The sequence below is a fragment of the Oncorhynchus gorbuscha genome, linkage group LG15, assembly GCF_021184085.1.
Source record: "Oncorhynchus gorbuscha isolate QuinsamMale2020 ecotype Even-year linkage group LG15, OgorEven_v1.0, whole genome shotgun sequence".
Classification (NCBI taxonomy): Eukaryota; Metazoa; Chordata; class Actinopteri; order Salmoniformes; family Salmonidae; genus Oncorhynchus; species Oncorhynchus gorbuscha.
The window spans coordinates 21,414,958-21,437,292 of record NC_060187.1 but is presented as its reverse complement, the minus strand read 5'-3'; the positions used below and the strand labels follow the sequence as shown (position 1 = coordinate 21,437,292).

Here is a 22,335-nt window from a genome sequence, read left to right as displayed (position 1 = left end):
TGGAGCTCAAGGGACTTTTCACCTCTGGACCTATCCTCATTCATCCTGATCCGACTCGTCCCGTTGTGGTGGAGGTGGGTCGCCTCAGACACCGAAGCAGGGGCGGTCCTTTCACAGCAGAAGGAGGAGGACAAGAAACTATACCCATGCGCCTTTCTCTCCAAGTGGTTCTTGCCAGCGGAATGCAACTACGATGCAGCTTGCATTGTTTACCGTGTGCGTTTTTTTCCTGAATGAGTTTGAGACTTAGTGTTTGTTGTTTTTTCAAGTGTCCTGTGATCCTGCGGTTACTGTTTCTTAGTAAAGTATTATGTTTATCCTTAGCCACAGATTCCTCGTCTGGTCTCTTCTCTGCACCTGGTCTCTTCTCTCACACTAACAGTCCACGTCTTCTTCTCAATCTTCACCACACTGCGACCTATAATGAAGAGATAGTGCACCCTGGGGATGGAAGGATGGAGAGGAGAGAAAATATAGCCCTGAAAAAGTGCTGGAACCCCTGGTTTGGGGGTAGGGAAGGGAGTGTCCCTCTCCGTGTGTGTGTGTGGTTTCACTATCCTTGCGGGGAACAGAAGTCCTCACAAGGATAGTTAAACAAGGCACATTCGGACAAGTGGGGACATTTCGCTCGTCCCCACAAGGAAAAATACTATTTTAGGTTTAGGAGTTAAGGTTAAGTTTAGAGGTTTGGTGTTAGGTTTAGGAGTTAGGGGGAAATAGAAATTTGAATGGGACTCAATTGTTTGGACAGAAAAGGATAATAAAACAAACATTGTGTGTGTGTGTGTGTGTGTGTGTGTGTGTGTGTGTGCGTGCGTGCGTGCGTGCGTGCGTGCGTGTGTGTGTGTGTGCATGTTTTTGTAAAGATTTTGAATCCTTCTTGTACAATGAAAAGATAAAAACATGCAAAAAACGTTTAATCTGTAATCCAAAGTATTCATATACAGGGTTCTGGGTAGTAGCATGTGTTTCAGAGACCACGCTCAACAAAATAACTACAGAAAATAAGATACAATCTGTACATATTTGTGTTTACAGTGAGTAGCCAATCAGAGATGAGAACCAGAAGAACAATAAGGCAGATGAATGGACAGAATCAACATATTCATCATCATCATCATCATCTTGGTTTAGTCAGAGTTGGGATCAATTCCTTTTTAAATGAGTCAATTCAGGATGTAAACTGAAATTTCAATTTCACATTATTCTCAAAGAGAAATATGTGGAAAATTGTATTTGTAATTTCAATTTACTTCCTGAATTGACTGAAAATGAAATGGAATTTATCCCAACTTTTGATCGACTCCACCGACCAAACCTCAGAGTATCAAAACAATATCTTTGCTACAATATATAGGACTGGTGACTCGTTTTAGTTTGCAACCTGCTGCATAAGTTAGAATGTGAAAAAAAGCTTAAAGCAAAACAAAGAAAAAGACGGAAACTATCTAGTCTTTTATCATTTACTGTACATGTCTTCACTCAATGCTCTCGATCCAACAATGGGGAGTGTTCATCCTGTGTGTTTCCATGGCAATGATGATAGCATACACACTCAGTGAGGTGTAACCCAAACACACACACTTTCACACACTACACACACACATGGTGAAGCGTGCATTCCTCATTTTAAACATCCTCTCTCTTACAGCCTGAAAGCAGAGAGTCAGGACCTTGAAAGTCATGATGAACAGAAAACTTCAACAGAATCAAACAAATGTACAAAAAGGCACGTTTTACCCCAGTGCTTCTGTACTGTGAGATTCAAGTGTAACTGAGCGTCTTTAGTATCGCTAACCGCTGAGTGAGAGCCCAGGCTCTCTCATTCACTGTTAACCACCAGTCAAAGTACCAACGGTCAGTTTCCTTCCAATGTTGTCCTCTGAGCGTTGTGTCCCTAAGCATGTGGGCGAACACTCTGTTAGCCTCATTTAGCCTGTATACGAACAGGCTAAGTTAGCAGTCACCACACAAACAAACTTGAACTGTTAGCGACCCTTAGCATGTGGTCTAACACCCCACGCTATCCTCAATTATCCTCCATGCTAGCAGTCTAGCCTAGCAGTTGCCACACCAATGTACTCCATTTAGTTTCTGATCCTCTGTTCCAGTCCACCAAAATAAAAGTCTCTTCACAACCAGCACTCCTTCCATGGCAATGACTTAAAAAAGGCCCCCTCCCCATTCACCCCCATCCCAACCACCAATCGCCCCTTCCCAGACCCCTCTCCGGCCCCAGCGACGGGCTAGTCTTAGTCGTCCCCTCCTCCGTAGAGGTCTGCCAGCTTGCGGAAGCGCGGGCCCCAGTCACTGAGGTAGTCGTAGTCCTGGTCTCCGCCGGAGGAAGATGTGTGAAGGGAGCTGAGGGAGCCGGCGGTGGAGCCGCTGCCCTCATAGTCAAAAACCAGCAGGCTGTCATAGGGGGGCGCCGTCGGGTCGTTATCAGCTGCCTTCAGACCCTGGGGAGGGGGAGAGGGGTGAGGATAGATGAGGGTTGAGAGAGAGAGAGAGAGAGAGAGAGAGAGAGAGAGAGAGAGAGAGAGAGAGAGAGAGAGAGAGAGAGAGACCAAATGAGAGGAGGGAGGAGAGATAGGTAATAGAGATAGGTAGGTAGTAGGAGAGCAAGGGAAGAGGAGAAGAAGGAGGGATTATGGAGGGAGGAGAGAAGAGAGTGAATGAGATTTAGGTAGTAGGAGAGCAAGGGAAGAGGAGAAGAAGGAGGGATTATGGAGGGAGGAGAGAAGAGAGTGAATGAGATTTAGGTAGTAGGAGAGCAAGGGAAGAGGAGAAGAAGGAGGGATTATGGAGGGAGGAGAGAAGAGAGTGAATGAGATTTAGGTAGTAGGAGAGCAAGGGAAGAGGAGAAGAAGGAGGGATTATGGAGGGAGGAGAGAAGAGAATGAATGAGATTTAGGTAGTAGGAGAGCAAGGGAAGAGAAGAAGAAGGAGGGATTATGGATGGAGGAGAGAAGAGAGGAAGGAGAGAAGAGAGGAGTATTTAGGTCAGGCTGGACAGATGCTGGGTAGTCTCTCTGAGGAGATTCAGCAGATTACACACCCACACGCGCCCTACTACACCACAACTGACGGAATTTATTATAACTTTGTCATAAAGTGTTATTATTGACTGACGTCTTGTCTCAGTGCTAAAACTAATAAAGCAAATCTGATAAGCTGAAGCTCTAGACATGTTTTGGGGATTTCTGCATGCCATACCCCCAACTGTCTTCTTCATTTGATTGATTTGAGGAGTGAGGCAGTGGAAGAAGCATCGGCATGTCATTTCTGCTAGATTAAACAGTCTAGATCAGCTCGCCATGTATGACAGCTCGCCTCATTATTCAGAGCTGTGTTTAGCAGAAATCTCTATCCTGCCTGCCTAACCTAGTGACATACACACACTCAGCGTAGGAAGAACAACGTAATCAATTGAAAGACATGTATAATCAGCTCGACAAGCATGAACCTCGTCTAGCTATAGACATTAACTCACATACAGTTGAAGTCGGAAGTTTACATACACCTTAGCCAAATACATTTAAACTCAGTTTTTGACAATTCCTGACATTTAATCCGAGTAACAATTGCCTGTCTTAGGCCATTTAGGATCACCACTTTATTTTAAGAATGTGAAATACGAATAATGTGAAATACACTCAATTAGTATTTGATAGCATTGGTTTTAAATAGTTTAACTTGGGTGAAACGTTTCAGGTAGCCTTCCACAAGCTACTCACAATAAATTTGAATTTTGGCCAATTCCTCCTGACAGAGCTGGTGTAACTGAGTCAGGTTTGTAGGCCTCCTTGCTTGCACACACTTTTTCCAGTTCTGCCCACACATTTTCTATGGGATTGAGGTCAGCGCTCTGTGATGGACACTCCAATACCTTGATTTTGTTGTCCTTAAACCATTTGCCACAACTTTGGAAGTATGCTTGGAGTCATTGTCCATTTGGAAGACCCATTTCTGACCAAGCTTTAACTTCCTGACTGATGTCTTGAGATGTTGCCTCAATATGTCCACACACTTTTCGTCCCTCATGATGCCATCTATTTTGTGAAGTGCACCAGTCCCTCCTGCAGCAAAGCACCCCCACAACATGATGCTGCTACCCACGTGCATCACGGTTGGGATGGTGTTCTTCAGCTTGCAAGCCTCCCCCTTTTTCCTTTTTCCAAACATAACGATGGTCATTATGGCCAAACAGGTCTATTTTTGTTTCATCAGACGAGAGGACATTTCTCCAAAAAGTACGATCTTTTTCCCCATGTGCAGTTGCAAACTATAGTCTGGATTTTTTATGGCGGTTTTGGAGCAGTGGCTTCTTCCTTGCAGAGCGGACTTTCAGGTTATGTTGATATAGGACATGTGTACCTGTTCCTCCAGCATCTTCACAAGGTCCTTTGCTGTTGTTCTGGGATTGATTTTCACTTTTCACACCAAAGTACGTTCATCTCTAGGCGACAGAATGCGTCTCCTTCCTGAGCGGTATGACGGCTGCGTGCTCCCATGGTGTTTATATTTGCATACTATTGTTTGTACAGATGAACGTGGTACTTTCAGGCGTTTGGAAATTGCTCCCAAGGATGAACCAGACTTTTGGAGGTCTACAATTTTGTTTCTTGGCTGATTTATTTAGATTTTCCCATGATTTCAAGCAAAGAGGCACTGAGTTTGTAGGTAGGCCTTGAAATACATCCACAGGGACACCTCCAATTGACTCAAATGATGTCAATTAGCCTCAGAAGCTTCTAAAGCCATGACATCATTTTCTGGAATTTTCCAAGCTGTTTAAAGGCACAGTCAACTTAGTGTATGTAAACTTCTGACCCACTGGAATTGTGATACAGTGAAATAGAAGTTAATTATAATCTGTCTGTAAACAATTGTTGGAAAAAGTACTTGTGTCATCCACAAAGTAGATGTCCTAACCGACTTGCCAAAACTATAGTTTGTTAAAATAAATTTGTGGAGTGATTGAAAAATGAGTTTTAATGACTCCAACCTAAGTGTATGTAAACGTACGACTTCAACTGTAAGTATTCAGACCCTTTACTCAGTACTTTGTTGAAGCACCTTTGGCAGCGATTACAGTCTTCTTGGGTATGACACTACAAGCTTGGCACACCTGTATTAGGGGAGCTTCTCCCATTGTTCTCTGCAGATCCTCTCAAGGTCTGTCAGGTTGGATCGGGAGCGATGCTGCATAGCTATTTTAAGGTCTTTCCAGAGATGTTGGATCAGGTTCAAGTCTGGGCTCTGGCATGGCCCCTCAAGGGGACATTCAGAGACTTTTCCCAAAGCCACTCTTGTTGTGTCTTGGCTGTGTGCTTAGGGTCGTTGTCCAGTTGGAAGGTAAACCTTTGCCCCAGTCTGAGGTACTGAGAGCTCTGGAGCAGGATTTTATCAAGGATCTCTCTGTACTTTGCTCTGTTCATCTTTCCCTCAATCCTGACTAGTCTCCCAGTCCCTGCCTCTGAAAAACATCCCCACAGCATGATAGTGCCACCACCATGCTTTACTGTAGGGATGGTATTGGGCAGGTGATGAGCAGTGCCTGGTTTCTTCCAGATGTGACGCTTGGCATTCCAGCCAAAGAGTTCAATATTGGTTTAATCAGACCAGGGAATCTTGTTTCACATGGTCTGAGAGTTCTTTCGGGGCCTTTTGGCAAACTCCAATTGGGCTGTCACGTGCCTTTTACTGAAGAGTGGCTTCCCTCTGGCCACTCTATCATAAAGGCCTGATTGGTGGAGTGGTGCAGAGATGGTTGTCCTTCTGGAAGGTTCTCCCATCTCCAGAAGAACTCTGGAACTCTGTCGCAGTGACCATCAGGTTCTTGGTCACCTCCCTGACCTAGGCCCTTCTCCCCTGATTGCTCAGTTTGGCCGGGCGGCCAGATCTAGGAGGAGTTTTGGTGGTTCCAAACTTCTTCCATTTACGAATGATGGAGGCCACTGTGTTCTTGGGGATCTTCAATGCCGCAGAAATGTTTTTGTACCCTTTCCCAGATCTGTGCCTCAACACAATCATGTCTTGGAGCTCTACGGACAATTCCTTCGACCTCATGGCTTGGTTTTTGCTCTGACTTACACTTTCAACTGAGGGATCTTATGTAGACAGGTGTGTGCCTTTCCAAATCATGTCCAATCAATTACATTTACCACAAGTGGACTACAATCAAGTTGCAGAAACATCTCAAGGATGGTCAAACGGAACAGGATGCACCTGAGCTCAATTTCCATTCTCATAGCAAAGATTCTTGAATCAATTTCAGAATAAGGCTGTAACGTAATAAAATGTGGAAAAAGTCAAGGGGTCTGAATACTTTCCGAATGCACTGTATTACTCGCTAATGTTTGGTTCCTGGACAATAAAGTAGACAAGCTTCTCCGTCCAGAGATAATCAGGAATTGTAACATTCTGTTTCAAGGATTCATACCTCTCTCCGGATATACTGTCCCTGTCCATACAGCCAGCTGGGTTCTCAGTACATCGCACAGACAGGAATAAAGAGCTCTCTCAGGAAAAAGTAAGGTGGAGGTTTCATGATTAACTACTCATGGTGCGATCGCGGTAACGTACAGGAAATCAAGTCCGGCATACACATATTTAGCAGATGTTATTGCGGGTGTAGCTAAATGCTTGTGTTCCTATCTCTGGGATACTAGTCAGGATCGAGGGAAAAATGAACAGAGCAAAGTACAGAAACATCCTTGATGTAAACCTGCTCCAGTGCGCTCAGGACCTCAGACTTCAGCCAAAACAATTAAGGAGTGGCTTCGGGAAAAGTTTCTGAATGTCCTTGAGTGGCCCACCCAGATCCCGGACTTGAACCAGATCAAACATCTCTGGAGAGACCTTAAAATAGCTGTGCAGCAACACTCCCCATCCTACCCGACAGAACTTGAGAGGATCTGCGGGGAAGAATGGGAGAAACTCCTCAAATACAGGTGTGCCAAGCTTGTAGCATCACACCCAAGAAGACTCGCGTCTGTAATCGCTGCCAAAGGTACTTCAACAAAGTACTGATTAAAGGGTCTGAATAGTTATGTAAATGTTTTATTTCAGTTTGTTTTGCAAAAATGTTTTTGCTTCGTCAATATGGGGTATTGTGTGTAGATTGATGAGGAGAAAAACACCAATTTAATCAATTTTAGAATAAGGCTGTATCGTAACAAAATGTGGGAAAGGTAAAGGGGTCTGAATACTTACACTACAGCCATACCCCAGCAGACATGCCACTATGAGTTTCTTCACTGTACCCAGACTAAAAACAGATTTCATGCATCGCATTTAGGTAGAGCCATGTCATTATGGGATGCTCTGCCACAAGAGGTTACTCAGGCAAAAAGCAGTGTTTAGCTTTGAAAAACAGCTAAAAATGTTTTATATCACAGCACCTCTCATCTTTTTAAATATCAACTGTACTGTATATAAGAATAAGAATATGTATATACGATATGATAGTGTCTAAATAGTCTTTTTTATATGTCTCTTGGTGGCTTTCCAATATATAACTTTTTATTTTATTTTGAATTTAATGTAATAGCTCATGTTCTTGTGTATAGCTGTTCTGTACTTTGTCATGTGTGTGTATGTTTCATGTGGACCCCAGGAAGAGCAGCTAAACAAAACCTTAAATTAGCCAGCAGGCCTGCCCATGTCTGTACCACGCTAATCTGCACTGTTAGAAAAGCTCATTAAAAATTACACATAGAGGCAGGGATGCTCCCTCTCTTTCTGTGTCACACAGTGAGTCACATACACACAAGCATAAACACAATCTCATACAGATAGTTTCACACACACAGTTTCACAAAATGACACACATGCAACCAAGCACAATAATGATCACACACACACGCACACGCGCACACACAAACAAACACACACACACACACACACACACACACACACACACACACACACACACACACACACACACACACACACACACACACACACACACACACACACACACACACACACACACACACACACACACACACACACACACACACACACACACACACCACCCACTCCCCCAACAGAAAAAACACACACTCTGTAACTACCTCATGGATGAAGTCTCCTATATCTCCTGGGTGTGGTGCAGCAGAGCGGAGGGGGTACAGGTGGTCCTGGTGGAGGGGTCTCTCGTCCATACGCCTGATTCCCACCTTTACCATCTCTGGCTCCAATGCATCGGGCTGCTGCAGCTGGCTCAGGTCATAGTCCTGGAGAGGGGGGATAGAGAGATGTGGTGAAAATAGAGAGAGAGGGTTGAGGGAGGGAGGAGAGAGGGGTGTGGAGGGAGAGATATAGAGATGAAGAGTAGTTCAAGGTGGGTACTACACATGTGGAGATCATCCGTTCCCCTACCATGTGTCTCACAAAGAAATGGCAGTTTTAACCAGAGTGGGTGAGACAGAGAGAGCGAGAGAGAAAGAGAGATAGAAGATTAAGAGATATGTCCTCTGATACTTTCTACTTTTGAATGGAGTGTCTGATTCATTGATGAATCATCCGGAAACACATGATGAAACATCAATCTCCAGGGGAAATGGACTAAATGACCCTTTTCAGGGACAATAAATGTCATGTTTTGTCTTATATTGTCTTGTCATTTTGCTTTTCCTTCTGTTCGTTTTCCCCCTGCTGGTCTTTTTAGGTTCGTTCCCCTTTTTCTCTCTCCCTCCCTCTCTCTCTTCTCTCTATCGTTCCGTTCCTGCTCCCAGCTGTTCCTATTCCCCTAATCAATCATTTAGTCTTCCCACACCTGTTCCCTATCTTTTCCCCTGATTAGAGTCCCTATTTCTCCCCTTGTTTTCCGTTTCTGTCCTGTCGGATCCTTGTATATTGTTCACCGTGCTGTGTCTTTGTATCGCCCTGTCGTGTCGTGTTTCCCTCAGATGCTGCGTGGTGAGCAGGTGTCTGAGTCTGCTACGGTCAAGTGCCTTCCCGAGGCAACCTGCAGTTTATGATCGGGTCTCCAGTCTGTTCTCGTGATTACGAGTGGAATTGTTTTTTATGCTTTATTTACCGCTCCGAATTGTCTAGGAGTATTGCATATTTCCTTAACTGGATTAAAGACTCTGTTTTCGCCAAGTCGCTTTTGGGTCCTCATTCACCTGCATAACAGAAGGATCCGACCAAAGAATGGACCCAGCGACTACAGACGCTCGTAACACTGCCGTCGAGATTCAAGGAGCCATGCTCGGCAGACACGAGCAGGAATTGTCTGCTGCTCGTCATGCCATGGAGAACCTGGCCGCTCAGGTTTCCGACCTCTCTGGACAGTTCCAGAGTCTTCGTCTCGTGCCACCTATTACTTCCTGGTCTGCCGAGCCTCCGGAACCTAGGGTTAATAACCCACCTTGCTACTCCGGGCAGCCCACGGAGTGCCGCTCCTTTCTCACCCAGTGTGATATTGTGTTCTCTCTCCAACCCAACACATACTCTAGAGAGAGAGCTCGGGTTGCTTACGTCATTTCACTCCTTACTGGCCGGGCTCGAGAGTGGGGCACAGCTATCTGGGAGGCAAGGGCTGATTGTTCTAACAATTACCAGAACTTTAAAGAGGAGATGATTCGGGTTTTTGACCGTTCAGTTTTTGGTAGGGAGGCTTCTAGGGCCCTGGCTTCCCTATGCCAAGGTGATCGATCCATAACGGATTACTCTATAGAGTTTCGCACTCTTGCTGCCTCTAGTGACTGGAACGAGCCGGCGCTGCTCGCTCGTTTTCTGGAGGGACTCCACGCAGTGGTTAAAGATGAGATTCTCTCCCGGGAGGTTCCTTCCAGTGTGGACTCTTTGATTGCTCTCACCATCCGCATAGAACGACGGGTAGATCTTCGTCACCAAGCTCGTGGAAGAGAGCTCGCGTCAACGGTGTTTCCCTGCTCCGCATTGCAACCATCTCCCTCCTCTGGCTCAGTGACTGAGCCCATGCAGCTGGGAGGTATTCGCATCTCGACTAAGGAGAGGGAACGGAGGATCACCAACCGCCTGTGCCTCTATTGCGGACTTGATGGACATTTTGTCAATTCATGTCCAGTAAAAGCCAGAGCTCATCAGTAAGCGGAGGGCTACTGGTGAGCGCTACTACTCAGGTCTCTCCATCTAGATCCTGTACTACTATGTCGGTCCATCTACGCTGGACCGGTTCGGGTGCTACATGCAGTGCCTTGATAGACTCTGGGGCTGAGGGTTGTTTCATGGACGAAGCATGGGCTCGGAAACATGACATTCCTTTCAGACAGTTAGACAAGCCTACGCCCATGTTCGCCTTAGATGGTAGTCATCTTCCCAGTATCAGATTTGAGACACTACCTTTAACCCTCACAGTATCTGGTAACCACAGTGAGACTATTTCTTTTTTGATTTTTCGTTCACCTTTTACACCTGTTGTTTTGGGTCATCCCTGGCTAGTATGTCATAATCCTTCTATTAATTGGTCTAGTAATTCTATCCTATCCTGGAACGTTTCTTGTCATGTGAAGTGTTTAATGTCTGCCATCCCTCCCATTTCTTCTGTCCCCACTTCCCAGGAGGATCCTGGCGATTTGACAGGAGTGCCGGAGGAATATCATGATCTGCGCACGGTCTTCAGTCGGTCCCGAGCCAACTCCCTTCCTCCTCACCGGTCGTATGATTGCAGTATTGATCTCCTTCCGGGGACCACTCCTCCTCGGGGTAGACTATACTCTCTGTCGGCTCCCGAACGTAAGGCTCTCGAGGATTATTTGTCTGTGTCTCTTGACGCCGGTACCATAGTGCCTTCTTCCTCTCCGGCCGGGGCGGGGGTTTTTTTTGTTAAGAAAAAGGACGGTACTCTGCGCCCCTGCGTGGATTATCGAGGGCTGAATGACATAACGGTTAAGAATCGTTATCCGCTTCCCCTTATGTCATCAGCCTTCGAGATTCTGCAGGGAGCCAGGTGCTTTACTAAGTTCGACCTTCGTAACGCTTACCATCTCGTGCGCATCAGAGAGGGGGACGAGTGGAAAACGGCATTTAACACTCCGTTAGGGCATTTTGAGTACCGGGTTCTGCCGTTTGGTCTCGCCAATGCGCCAGCTGTTTTTCAGGCATTAGTTAATGATGTTCTGAGAGACATGCTGAACATCTTTGTTTTTGTCTACCTTGACGATATCCTGATTTTTTCACCGTCACTCGAGATTCATGTTCAGCACGTTCGACGTGTTCTCCAGCGCCTTTTAGAGAATTGTCTCTACGTGAAGGCTGAGAAGTGCTCTTTTCATGTCTCCTCCGTTACTTTTCTCGGTTCCGTTATTTCCGCTGAAGGCATTCAGATGGATTCCGCTAAGGTCCAAGCTGTCAGTGAGTGGCCCGTTCCAAGGTCACGTGTCGAGTTGCAGCGCTTTCTAGGTTTCGCTAATTTCTATCGGCGTTTCATTCGTAATTTCGGTCAAGTTGCTGCCCCTCTCACAGCTCTTACTTCTGTCAAGACGTGTTTTAAGTGGTCCGGTTCCGCCCAGGGAGCTTTTGATCTTCTAAAAGAACGTTTTACGTCCGCTCCTATCCTCGTTACTCCTGACGTCACTAGACAATTCATTGTCGAGGTTGACGCTTCAGAGGTAGGCGTGGGAGCCATTCTATCCCAGCGCTTCCAGTCTGACGATAAGGTTCATCCTTGCGCTTATTTTTCTCATCGCCTGTCGCCATCTGAACGCAACTATGATGTGGGTAACCGCGAACTGCTCGCCATCCGCTTAGCCCTAGGCGAATGGCGACAGTGGTTGGAGGGGGCGACCGTTCCTTTTGTCGTTTGGACAGACCATAAGAACCTTGAGTACATCCGTTCTGCCAAACGACTTAATGCTCGTCAAGCTCGTTGGGCGTTGTTTTTCGCTCGTTTCGAGTTTGTGATTTCTTACCGTCCGGGTAGCAAGAACACCAAGCCTGATGCCTTATCCCGTCTTTTTAGTTCTTCTGTGGCTTCTACTGATCCCGAGGGGATTCTTCCTTATGGGCGTGTTGTCGGGTTGACAGTCTGGGGAATTGAAAGACAGGTTAAGCAAGCACTCACGCACACTGCGTCGCCGCGCGCTTGTCCTAGTAACCTTCTTTTCGTTCCTGTTTCCACTCGTCTGGCTGTTCTTCAGTGGGCTCACTCTGCCAAGTTAGCTGGTCATCCCGGTGTTCGAGGCACTCTTGCTTCTATTCGCCAGCGCTTTTGGTGGCCGACTCAGGAGCGTGACACGCGCCGTTTCGTGGCTGCTTGTTCGGACTGCGCGCAGACTAAGTCAGGTAACTCTCCTCCTGTCGGTCGTCTCAGACCGCTCCCCATTCCTTCTCGACCATGGTCTCACATCGCCCTAGACTTCATTACCGGTCTGCCTTTGTCTGCGGGGAAGACTGTGATTCTTACGGTTGTCGATAGGTTCTCTAAGGCGGCACATTTCATTCCCCTCGCTAAACTTCCTTCCGCTAAGGAGACGGCACAAATCATCATCGAGAATGTGTTCAGAATTCATGGCCTCCCGTTAGACGCCGTTTCAGACAGAGGTCCGCAATTCACGTCACAGTTTTGGAGGGAGTTCTGTCGTTTGATTGGTGCGTCCGTCAGTCTCTCTTCCGGGTTTCATCCCCAGTCTAACGGTCAAGCAGAGAGGGCCAATCAGACGATTGGTCGCATACTACGCAGCCTTTCTTTCAGAAACCCTGCGTCTTGGGCAGAACAGCTCCCCTGGGCAGAATACGCTCACAACTCGCTTCCTTCGTCTGCTACCGGGTTATCTCCGTTTCAGAGTAGTCTGGGTTACCAGCCTCCTCTGTTCTCATCCCAGCTTGCCGAGTCCAGCGTTCCCTCCGCTCAAGCGTTTGTCCAACGTTGTGAGCGCACCTGGATCAGGGTGAGGTCTGCACTTTGCCGTTACAGGGCACAGACTGTGAGAGCCGCCAATAAACGTAGGATTAAGAGTCCAAGGTATTGTTGCGGCCAGAGAGTGTGGCTTTCCACTCGCAACCTTCCTCTTACGACAGCTTCTCGTAAGTTGACTCCGCGGTTCATTGGTCCGTTCCGTGTCTCCCAGGTCGTCAATCCTGTCGCTGTGCGACTGCTTCTTCCGCGACATCTTCGTCGCGTCCATCCTGTCTTCCATGTCTCCTGTGTCAAGCCCTTTCTTCGCACCCCCGTTCGTCTTCCCTCCCCCTCCCGTCCTTGTCGAGAGCGCACCTATTTACAAGGTACGTAGGATCATGGACATGCGTTCTCGGGGACGGGGTCACCAATACTTAGTGGATTGGGAGGGTTACGGTCCTGAGGAGAGGAGTTGGGTTCCGTCTCGGGACGTGCTGGACCGTTCACTGATTGATGATGTCCTCCGTTGCCGCCAGGATTCCTCCTCGAGTGCGCCAGGAGGCGCTCGGTGAGTGGGGGGGTACTGTCATGTTTTGTCTTATATTGTCTTGTCATTTTGCTTTTCCTTCTGTTCGTTTTCCCCCTGCTGGTCTTTTTAGGTTCGTTCCCCTTTTTCTCTCTCCCTCCCTCTCTCTCTTCTCTCTATCGTTCCGTTCCTGCTCCCAGCTGTTCCTATTCCCCTAATCAATCATTTAGTCTTCCCACACCTGTTCCCTATCTTTTCCCCTGATTAGAGTCCCTATTTCTCCCCTTGTTTTCAGTTTCTGTCCTGTCGGATCCTTGTATATTGTTCACCGTGCTGTGTCTTTGTATCGCCCTGTCGTGTCGTGTTTCCCTCAGATGCTGCGTGGTGAGCAGGTGTCTGAGTCTGCTACGGTCAAGTGCCTTCCCGAGGCAACCTGCAGTTTATGATCGGGTCTCCAGTCTGTTCTCGTGATTACGAGTGGAATTGTTTTTTATGCTTTATTTACCGCTCCGAATTGTCTAGGAGTATTGCATATTTCCTTAACTGGATTAAAGACTCTGTTTTCGCCAAGTCGCTTTTGGGTCCTCATTCACCTGCATAACAATAAAACCAGGTCATGTAACCACCTTGGACATTGTTCACTGCAATAGCTGACCACTGAAACGATTTCAGGGGAGAAGTGTGAATGGCACAATAACATGAAGGACAGAGAGAACAGGAGAGGAGGAGAGGAAATGGTGGGATAAATACAGATGGGTTTGTCCCTGGCCTTGGTTATATTGTTATTTTCCAGACAGAGGAGAAGAGGACCAGGCTGAGTCCCCAATTGCATTAATTTATTCTGCACTACCTTTGATCAGTGCCCAATGCACTAAAAAGTAGTGCATTGTATATGGAATAGGGTGCCATTTGGGATGTAGCCACAGCCATCTCTACAGCCAGCCAAGGAGCCATTGTAACTGGAGAAAAATAGCTGGGCGTTGTCACTGCTTGCCATGCTCAATCTTTGATACCAGGATGGTAGGTTAGGTTCACAAAAATCTGATGAAATTATATTACCACTTCAAAACGTAACATGTGCAGTGAGGGTGTGTGTTTTATTTGAGAGGCTGTTCTGTAACTGTATGCCTGGCTGTCTTTGTGTCAGAGAGGCCAAATGTCATCCTAATACGTTTATAGTGCACTACTTTGACCAGAACCCATAGAGATGCAACCTCCGCAACTGGCCTCAGTGTAGCACCAGTGAGCCAGACCGCGTGACTGCTCCTGTAGCTGTCCCCGGCCTAGCCATGCCCCATAACCCCTCCCTACTAGGAGGTCCAGACAGACATTACTAATCCATCCCACAGCAGGGGGGGTGATCAGGGGGAACTAGCCAATCCACTCTCCAACAGTTCATTTCCCAGCACTGCCAATTCCCCGATGCAACAGCGGGAGGGAGGGGAGTACCATCCACCGCAGTGAAAGATGGCCTCTCGCCCTAACCCCTACCTCCCATGCCAGCACCATGGCGATAAATGTTTATCACCCCCCCCCCCCTCAGAGCTCAATTAATATCCAATGACTGGTTGGTTTGGTCCTACAACTGCCAATGTTACAGTCCCTCAGTGTGTGTGTGTGTATCTGTGTGTCTGTGTGGCTATGCTACCATTATGCTAATGCTAGCAGCGTGACTAGTGTGCGTGCGTGTGGTCATACATGTGTGTGTACCTGGTACTTCTGTGTATGTGTGTGTGTCCGTTCATCAGTGTGTGCGTCCATCTGTGTTTGTTTGCTTACTCTACCTGGTCCTCCTCTCCTCCTCCCTCTTCGTCGTACTTCAGTATGTTGTCTCTGACATCGTCCTCCGGGTCGATCAGCAGCTGCTTAGCCTGACGTTCCTTATCCCTCCTCTTCATCCACATCACAAAGAACAACACCATCACTACACACACACAGAGAGAGAGAGAGAGAGAGAGAGAGAGAGAGAGAGAGAGAGAGAGAGAGAGAGAGAGAGAGAGAGAGAGAGAGAGAGAGAGAGAGAGAGAGAGAGAGAGAGAGAGAGAGAGAGAGAGAGAGAGAGAGAAAAAATCTGATTATTTTAGGAGCCTTTGTATGACCAGTCCCGCCTGTGGATGGGGAGGGAGTTGGTTCTTTAGGAACCTTTGTATGACCAGTCCAGCCTGTGGATGGGGAGGGAGTTGGTTATTTAGGAGCCTTTGTATGACCAGTCCAGCCTGTGGATGGGGAGGGAGTTGGTTATGTAGGAGCCTTTGTATGACCAGTCCAGCCTGTGGATGGGGAGGGAGTTGGTTATTTAGGAGCCTTTGTATGACCAGTCCAGCCTGTGGATGGGGAGGGAGTTGATTATTTAGGAGCCTTTGTATGACCAGTCCAGCCTGTGGATGGGGAGGGTGTTGTTTATTCAGGAGCCTTTGTATGACCAGTCCAGCCTGTGGATGGGGAGGGAGTTGGTTATTCAGGAGCCTTTGTATGACCAGTCCAGCCTGTGGATGGGGAGGGTGTTGTTTATTTAGGAGCCTTTGTATGACCAGTCCAGCCTGTGGATGGGGAGGGAGTTGGTTATTTAGGAGCCTTTGTATGACCAGTCCAGCCTGTGGATGGAGAGGGAGTTGGTTATTTAGGAGCCTTTGTATGACCAGTCCAGCCTGTGGATGGGGAGGGAGTTGATTATTTAGGAGCCTTTGTATGACCTGTCCAGCCTGTGGATGGGGAGGGAGTTGGTGGATGGGATGGATGGAGGGGGGTGGATCATTAGAACTTCCCCACCATTTAATTTGATCCGTTTAAATGTGATATCAGCACTAGTGCACATTGCATCAAAGGCCACATTTACACCACATTTGCTTAACAGAGAGAGAGAGAGAGAGAGAAAGAGAGAGAGAGGAAGGGAGCTAAACAGGTAAGGAGGGAGAGAGAGAGAGAGGGGGAGCAATAGAGAGAGAGGGAGCGAGAGAGAGAGCTCTAACCAAATCATGAGAAAACAAAAAGATAATTACTTGACACATTGGAAATAATAAACCAAAAAACTGAGCAAATTAGAATGATATTTGGCCCTAAACAGAGAGTACACAGTGGCAGAATACCTGACCACTGTGACTGACCAAAACTTAAAGAATGATTTGACTATGTACTGCCAAATGTAGTGCACACTGCATCAAAGGCCACATTTGCACTACATTTGCTTAACACAGAGAGAGAGAGAGAGAGAGAGAGAGAGAGAGAGAGAGAGAGAGAGAGAGAGAGAGAGAGAGAGAGAGAGAGAGAGAGAGAGAGAGAGAAATGAGGGGGGGGGGAGAAGAACGAGGGTAGAAGGAGGTAGGGGCAGGGTAGAAGAAAATAGAAAGAAGGTAAGGATGAATACCTATAAACAGACAATATGCAGCTCTAGTTTTAATTCAACCATATTTCTCTGCCATGTAAAGAGAATCAGGAGAGGAGTTTTAAAGCTTGACGGGAGCTTGATCAGTTTGCCTGTTTTGATCCACATAATCTGGGCGGATTTTCAGAGATTGACTGAGAGGAGGGGGTGGGGAGGCTGGTGGTAGGTGGGCGAGGCTGGGGGAGACTGGTGGAGACTGGTGGAGGGCTGTCAAGAGGCTGTCGTGAGGAGGGTTCTATGCAGTGGGGGAGGGGTACTTATCTCCTAAAGGGGGAGCTTACGTTTGGGGAAGGCAGATTTAAGGATAGCTTTTAATGTAGCTACTGTAATCTACTGTAGCTGCTGTCTGGGAGGAGCAGCGAAGATGCCAAATGTTTATAGTACCAGTCAAACGTTTGGACACACCAACTCATTCCAGGGTTTTTCTTTATTTCTTACTATTTTCTACATTGTAAAACAATAGTGAAAACATCAAAACTTTAAAAAAACACATATGTAATCATGTAGAAACCAAAAAAGTGTTAAACAAATTAAAATATATTTAATATTTGAGATTCTTCAAAGTAGTAACCCTTTGCCTTGATGACAGCTTGGCACACTCTTGGCATTCTCTCAACTAACTTCATGAGGTAGTCACCTGGAATACTTTTCCAACAGTCTTGAAAGAGTTCCCACATATGCTGAAAATATATTTTGATTTGTTTTACACTTTTTTGGTTACTACATGATATGTGTGTTATTTCATAGTTTTGATGTCTTCACTATTATTCTACAATGTAGAAAATAGTACAAATAAAGAAAAACCCTGGAATGAGTAGGTGTGTCTAAACTTTTGACTGGTACTGTACATAGATGATGTTCTGTAGCTATAAGATGTGTGTGTGCCTGCATACAAACTGACTGACCTAGCATTATGATGATACAGATGAGGATGGCGATGATGGCTCCAGTGCCCAGGCCTGCTGCGATGATGCGTTCCATGTCCACACAATCTCCATGGTGATCACACTGACACACCTTGACCCTCAGGTAGGATGTATTGGACATGGGCAGGTTGCCTGAGTCTGTGATGATGATTGGAACCTCGTAGATACCACTCTCCAGAAAACCTATCCGCAGCCTGATCTGAGCATATTCACCTGGGATTGAGAGAGAGAGAGAGTTAGGCAGGGAGGGGGAGTAAGAGAGAGAGAGAGAGAGTTAGGAAGGGAGGGGGAGTAAGAGAGAGTTATGGAGGGAGGGAAGGAGGGAGGGGGAGTAAGAGAGAGAGAGAGAGTTAGGGAGGGAGGGAGGGGAGTAAGAGAGAGTTATGGAGGGAGGGAAGGAGGGAGGGGGAGTAAGAGAGAGAGAGGGAGGGAGGGGGAGAAAGAGAGAAGTAAAGAGACAGGATAGACAGGGAATGAGGGAGAGAGAAAAATAGAGACAGAGAGAGAAGTCAGGTTACCACTAGAAGTCTAGAAGTCAGGTTACCACAAGACGTCTAGAAGTCAGGTTACCACTAGAAGTCTAGAAGTTAGGTTACCACTAGAAGTCTAGAAGTTAGGTTACCACTAGAAGTCTAGAAGTTAGGTTACCCCTAGAAGTCTAGAAGTCAGGTTACCTCTAGACGTCAGGTTACCTCTAGAAGTCAGGTTACCACTGGAAGTCTAGAAGTCAGGTTACCACTGGAAGTCTAGAAGTCAGGTTACCACAAGACGTCTAGAAGTCAGGTTACCTCTAGACGTCAGGTTACCTCTAGAAGTCAGGTTACCACTGGAAGTCTAGAAGTCAGGTTACCACTGGAAGTCAGGTTACCTCTAGAAGTCAGGTTACCACTGGAAGTCTAGAAGTCAGGTTATCTCTAGAAGTCAGGTTACCACTGGAAGTCTAGAAGTCAGGTTACCACTGGAAGTCTAGAAGTCAGGTTACCACTGGAAGTCTAGAAGTCAGGTTACCACTAGACATCTAGAAGTCAGGTTACCTCTAGACGTCAGGTTACCTCTAGAAGTCAGGTTACCACTGGAAGTCTAGAAGTCAGGTTACCACTAGAAGTCTAGAAGTCAGGTTACCTCTAGACGTCAGGTTACCTCTAGAAGTCAGGTTACCACTGGAAGTCTAGAAGTAAGGTTACCACTGGAAGTCTAGAAGTCAGGTTCCCACTAGAAGTCTAGAAGTCAGGTTACCTCTAGACGTCAGGTTACCTCTAGAAGTCAGGTTACCACTGGAAGTCTAGAAGTCAGGTTACCACTGGAAGTCTAGACGTCAGGTTACCTCTAGAAGTCAGGTTACCTCTAGAAGTTAGGTTACCACTAGAAGTCTAGAAGTTAGGTTACCACTAGAAGTCTAGAAGTCAGGTTACCTCTAGACGTCAGGTTACCTCTAGAAGTCAGGTTACCACTGGAAGTCTAGAAGTCAGGTTACCACTGGAAGTCTAGAAGTCAGGTTACCACTGGAAGTCTAGAAGTCAGGTTACCACTGGAAGTCTAGAAGTCAGGTTACCACAAGATGTCTAGAAGTCAGGTTACCACTAGAAGTCTAGAAGTCAGGTTACCACTAGAAGTCAGGTTACATTTACATTTACATTTAAGTCATTTAGCAGACGCTCTTATCCAGAGCGACTTACAAATTGGAGGTTACCTCTAGAAGTCAGGTTACCTCTAGAAGTCAGGTTACCACTAGAAGTCTAGAAGTCAGGTTACCTCTAGAAGTCAGGTTACCTCTAGAAGTCAGGTTACCACTAGAAGTCAGGTTACCACTAGAAGTCAGGTTACCTCTAGAAGTCTAGAAGTCAGGTTACCTCTAGAAGTCTAGAAGTCAGGTTACCACTAGAAGTCAGGTTACCACTGGAAGTCTAGAAGTCAGGTTACCACTAGAAGTCTAGAAGTCAGGTTACCACTGGAAGTCTAGAAGTCAGGTTACCACTAGAAGTCTAGAAGTCAGGTTACCACTGGAAGTCTAGAAGTCAGGTTACCTCTAGAAGTCAGGTTACCACTAGAAGTCTAGAAGTCAGGTTACCACTAGAAGTCTAGAAGTCAGGATACCTCTAGACGTCAGGTTACCTCTAGAAGTCAGGTTACCACTGGAAGTCTAGAAGTCAGGTTACCACTAGAAGTCTAGAAGTCAGGTTACCTCTAGACGTCAGGTTACCTCTAGAAGTCAGGTTACCACTGGAAGTCTAGAAGTCAGGTTACCACAAGACGTCTAGAAGTCAGGTTACCACTAGAAGTCTAGAAGTCAGGTTACCTCTAGAAGTCAGGTTACCTCTAGAAGTCAGGTTACCACTAGAAGTCAGGTTACCACTAGAAGTCAGGTTACCTCTAGAAGTCTAGAAGTCAGGTTACCACAAGAAGTCTAGATGTCAGGTTACCTCTAGAAGTCAGGTTACCACTAGAAGTCTAGAAGTCAGGTTACCACTAGAAGTCAGGTTACCTCTAGAAGTCTAGAAGTCAGGTTACCACTAGAAGTCCAGAAGTCAGGTTACCACTAGAAGTCAGGTTACCTCTAGAAGTCTAGAAGTCAGATTACCACAAGAAGTCTAGATGTCAGGTTACCTCTAGAAGTCAGGTTACCACTAGAAGTCTAGAAGTCAGGTTACCACTAGAAGTCAGGTTACCTCTAGAAGTCAGGTTACCACTAGAAGTCCAGAAGTCAGGTTACCACTAGAAGTCAGGTTACCTCTAGAAGTCTAGAAGTCAGATTACCACAAGAAGTCTAGATGTCAGGTTACCTCTAGAAGTCAGGTTACCACTAGAAGTCTAGAAGTCAGGTTACCACTAGAAGTCAGGTTACCTCTAGAAGTCAGGTTACCACTAGAAGTCAGGTTACCTCTAGAAGTCAGGTTACCACAAGAAGTCAGGTTACCAAAAGAAGTCTAGAAGTCAGGTTACCACCAGACGTCAGGTTACCACTAGAAGTCAGGTTACCACTAGAAGTCAGGTTACGACTAGAAGTCAGGTTGGCTGGATGTCCTTTGGGTGGTGGACCATTCTTGATATACATGGGAAACTGTTGAGCATGAAAAACCCAGTATCGTTCCAGTTCTTGACACGCTCAAACCGGTGCGCCTGGCGCAACTATCATACCCTGTTCAAAGGCATTCATCTTTTGCCTTGACCATTCACCCTCTGAATGGCATACATTCACAAGCCATGTCTCAATTGTCTCAAGGCTTAGAAATACTTCTTTAACCTGTCTCCTCCCCTTCATCTACATTGACTGAAGTGGATTTAAGAAGTGACATCAATAAGGGATCATAGCTTTCAACTGGATTCACCTGGTCAGTCTTTGTCATGGAAAGAGCAGGTGTTCCTAACATTTTGTACACTCAGCTTAAGTGTTTACTTTGGCAATGTACGTGTTTTACTTTCCATGTCAATTAAGACTTTACATGTCAGTATATTGAGAGAGAATAATATAGGGAAGGTGAGAGAAAGAAAGAGACAGAGCGAGACGGGGAACAATTTTGAACAAGTTATTTTGTCATGGCAATAAAACATTTTGTAATTTCATTGAGGGCAATAGAGAAATGTAGTGACAGGGAGTGGAAGAAAGACAGGAAAGATAAAACACAGACACACACTAACCATTGAGGCGTGTGAGGGTCCAGTTTCGTCGTGCGTCAGCCGGCCGGTTGGCCAGTTCGAAGGCAAAGGGGCCGGCATTAGGGGTCAGATCTGGGTCGCTGGCGGTGATGTTGATGGCGTTGGGCTCAGGCTTCTCACACATCTCCACTTCCGGAGGGAAGACATGAGGAGCATTGTCGTTTATGTCTAAAAGGTACATCTGTAACGTACCCGTTCCACTGGCAGGGGGGATGCCTGAGAGAGAGGATGGAGGGATGGAGGAGAGAGAGAAGGAGAGACCAGTGAGATAAGCAAAGAGGAGAAAAAGGCCCCTTAGATAGGAAGGAATATTACAAAAAATGACAAAAAGGCAACCTGTTTGGTGCAACATAGATACTGTACTGAACTATTTATATGTTGAGAGGAGATACCAGGGGTTGGAACCGGTTCAGAGAACAGAACTGAATACCGGAAAAAAACATATTTTTTCAAGGAATGGAAACGAAAGTGATCCATACTGTTCCGGAACAGAACTGTTATTTTAAATGCATGGGAACTGGCTAATAATGTTATTTTACGTTCCAGCCATCTAGTACAACAACAAAACCAACTAAGCGCCTAGGCAAAACCCTCACTCAAAAATGTATTCCAGTGTCTGCCTGCAAGCAAAAAATATTTGCCTGTGCATGTTTAGGCTACCTTCCCCTCCCCCCTCTGAAGCATAGCCTACTGACTGTACTAACGTTACATTAATGCTTGATTCAGGAGATAGTGAGGCCGATTTTTTATTAGCTATAGAATAATGGATTCACTTTTTCAATGCGAGTTAAGGATACAACAGGCCTAGTTATCATGTTTCACATTGGATTTATTAACTACAAAAAGGTAAGATGTGTTTTTTATTCTGATACCACTCTGCACACTCAAGCTTGTTAGCTATCTCAAGCTATGTCAAAGGACATTCAAAGTTCCTCCATAGAAGCCACTCCTCCTCGGTATAATTCTGTGGACCTAATTCATATAATGTCATAACAAGATGTCCAGCGTTTCAAGT

At 46.2% G+C, this 22,335-nt stretch overlaps 1 protein-coding gene across 1 annotated transcript in view; it reads right to left on the bottom strand.

Moving 5' to 3' along the window:
• Nucleotides 1–900: 900 nt before the first annotated feature.
• cdh2 (cadherin 2, type 1, N-cadherin (neuronal)) overlaps nucleotides 901–22,335 on the bottom strand; it is a 76,924-nt gene continuing 55,489 nt past the window's right edge. The window contains exons 12-16 of the mRNA XM_046301538.1: nucleotides 21,303–21,536; nucleotides 17,646–17,879; nucleotides 15,143–15,282; nucleotides 8,082–8,243; nucleotides 901–2,459 (exon numbers count right to left, since the gene is read on the bottom strand). Of these exons, the coding sequence (XP_046157494.1) occupies nucleotides 2,253–2,459; nucleotides 8,082–8,243; nucleotides 15,143–15,282; nucleotides 17,646–17,879; nucleotides 21,303–21,536 (977 nt within the window). The 3' untranslated portion in view covers nucleotides 901–2,252. The remainder of the gene's footprint in view (nucleotides 2,460–8,081; nucleotides 8,244–15,142; nucleotides 15,283–17,645; nucleotides 17,880–21,302; nucleotides 21,537–22,335) is intronic.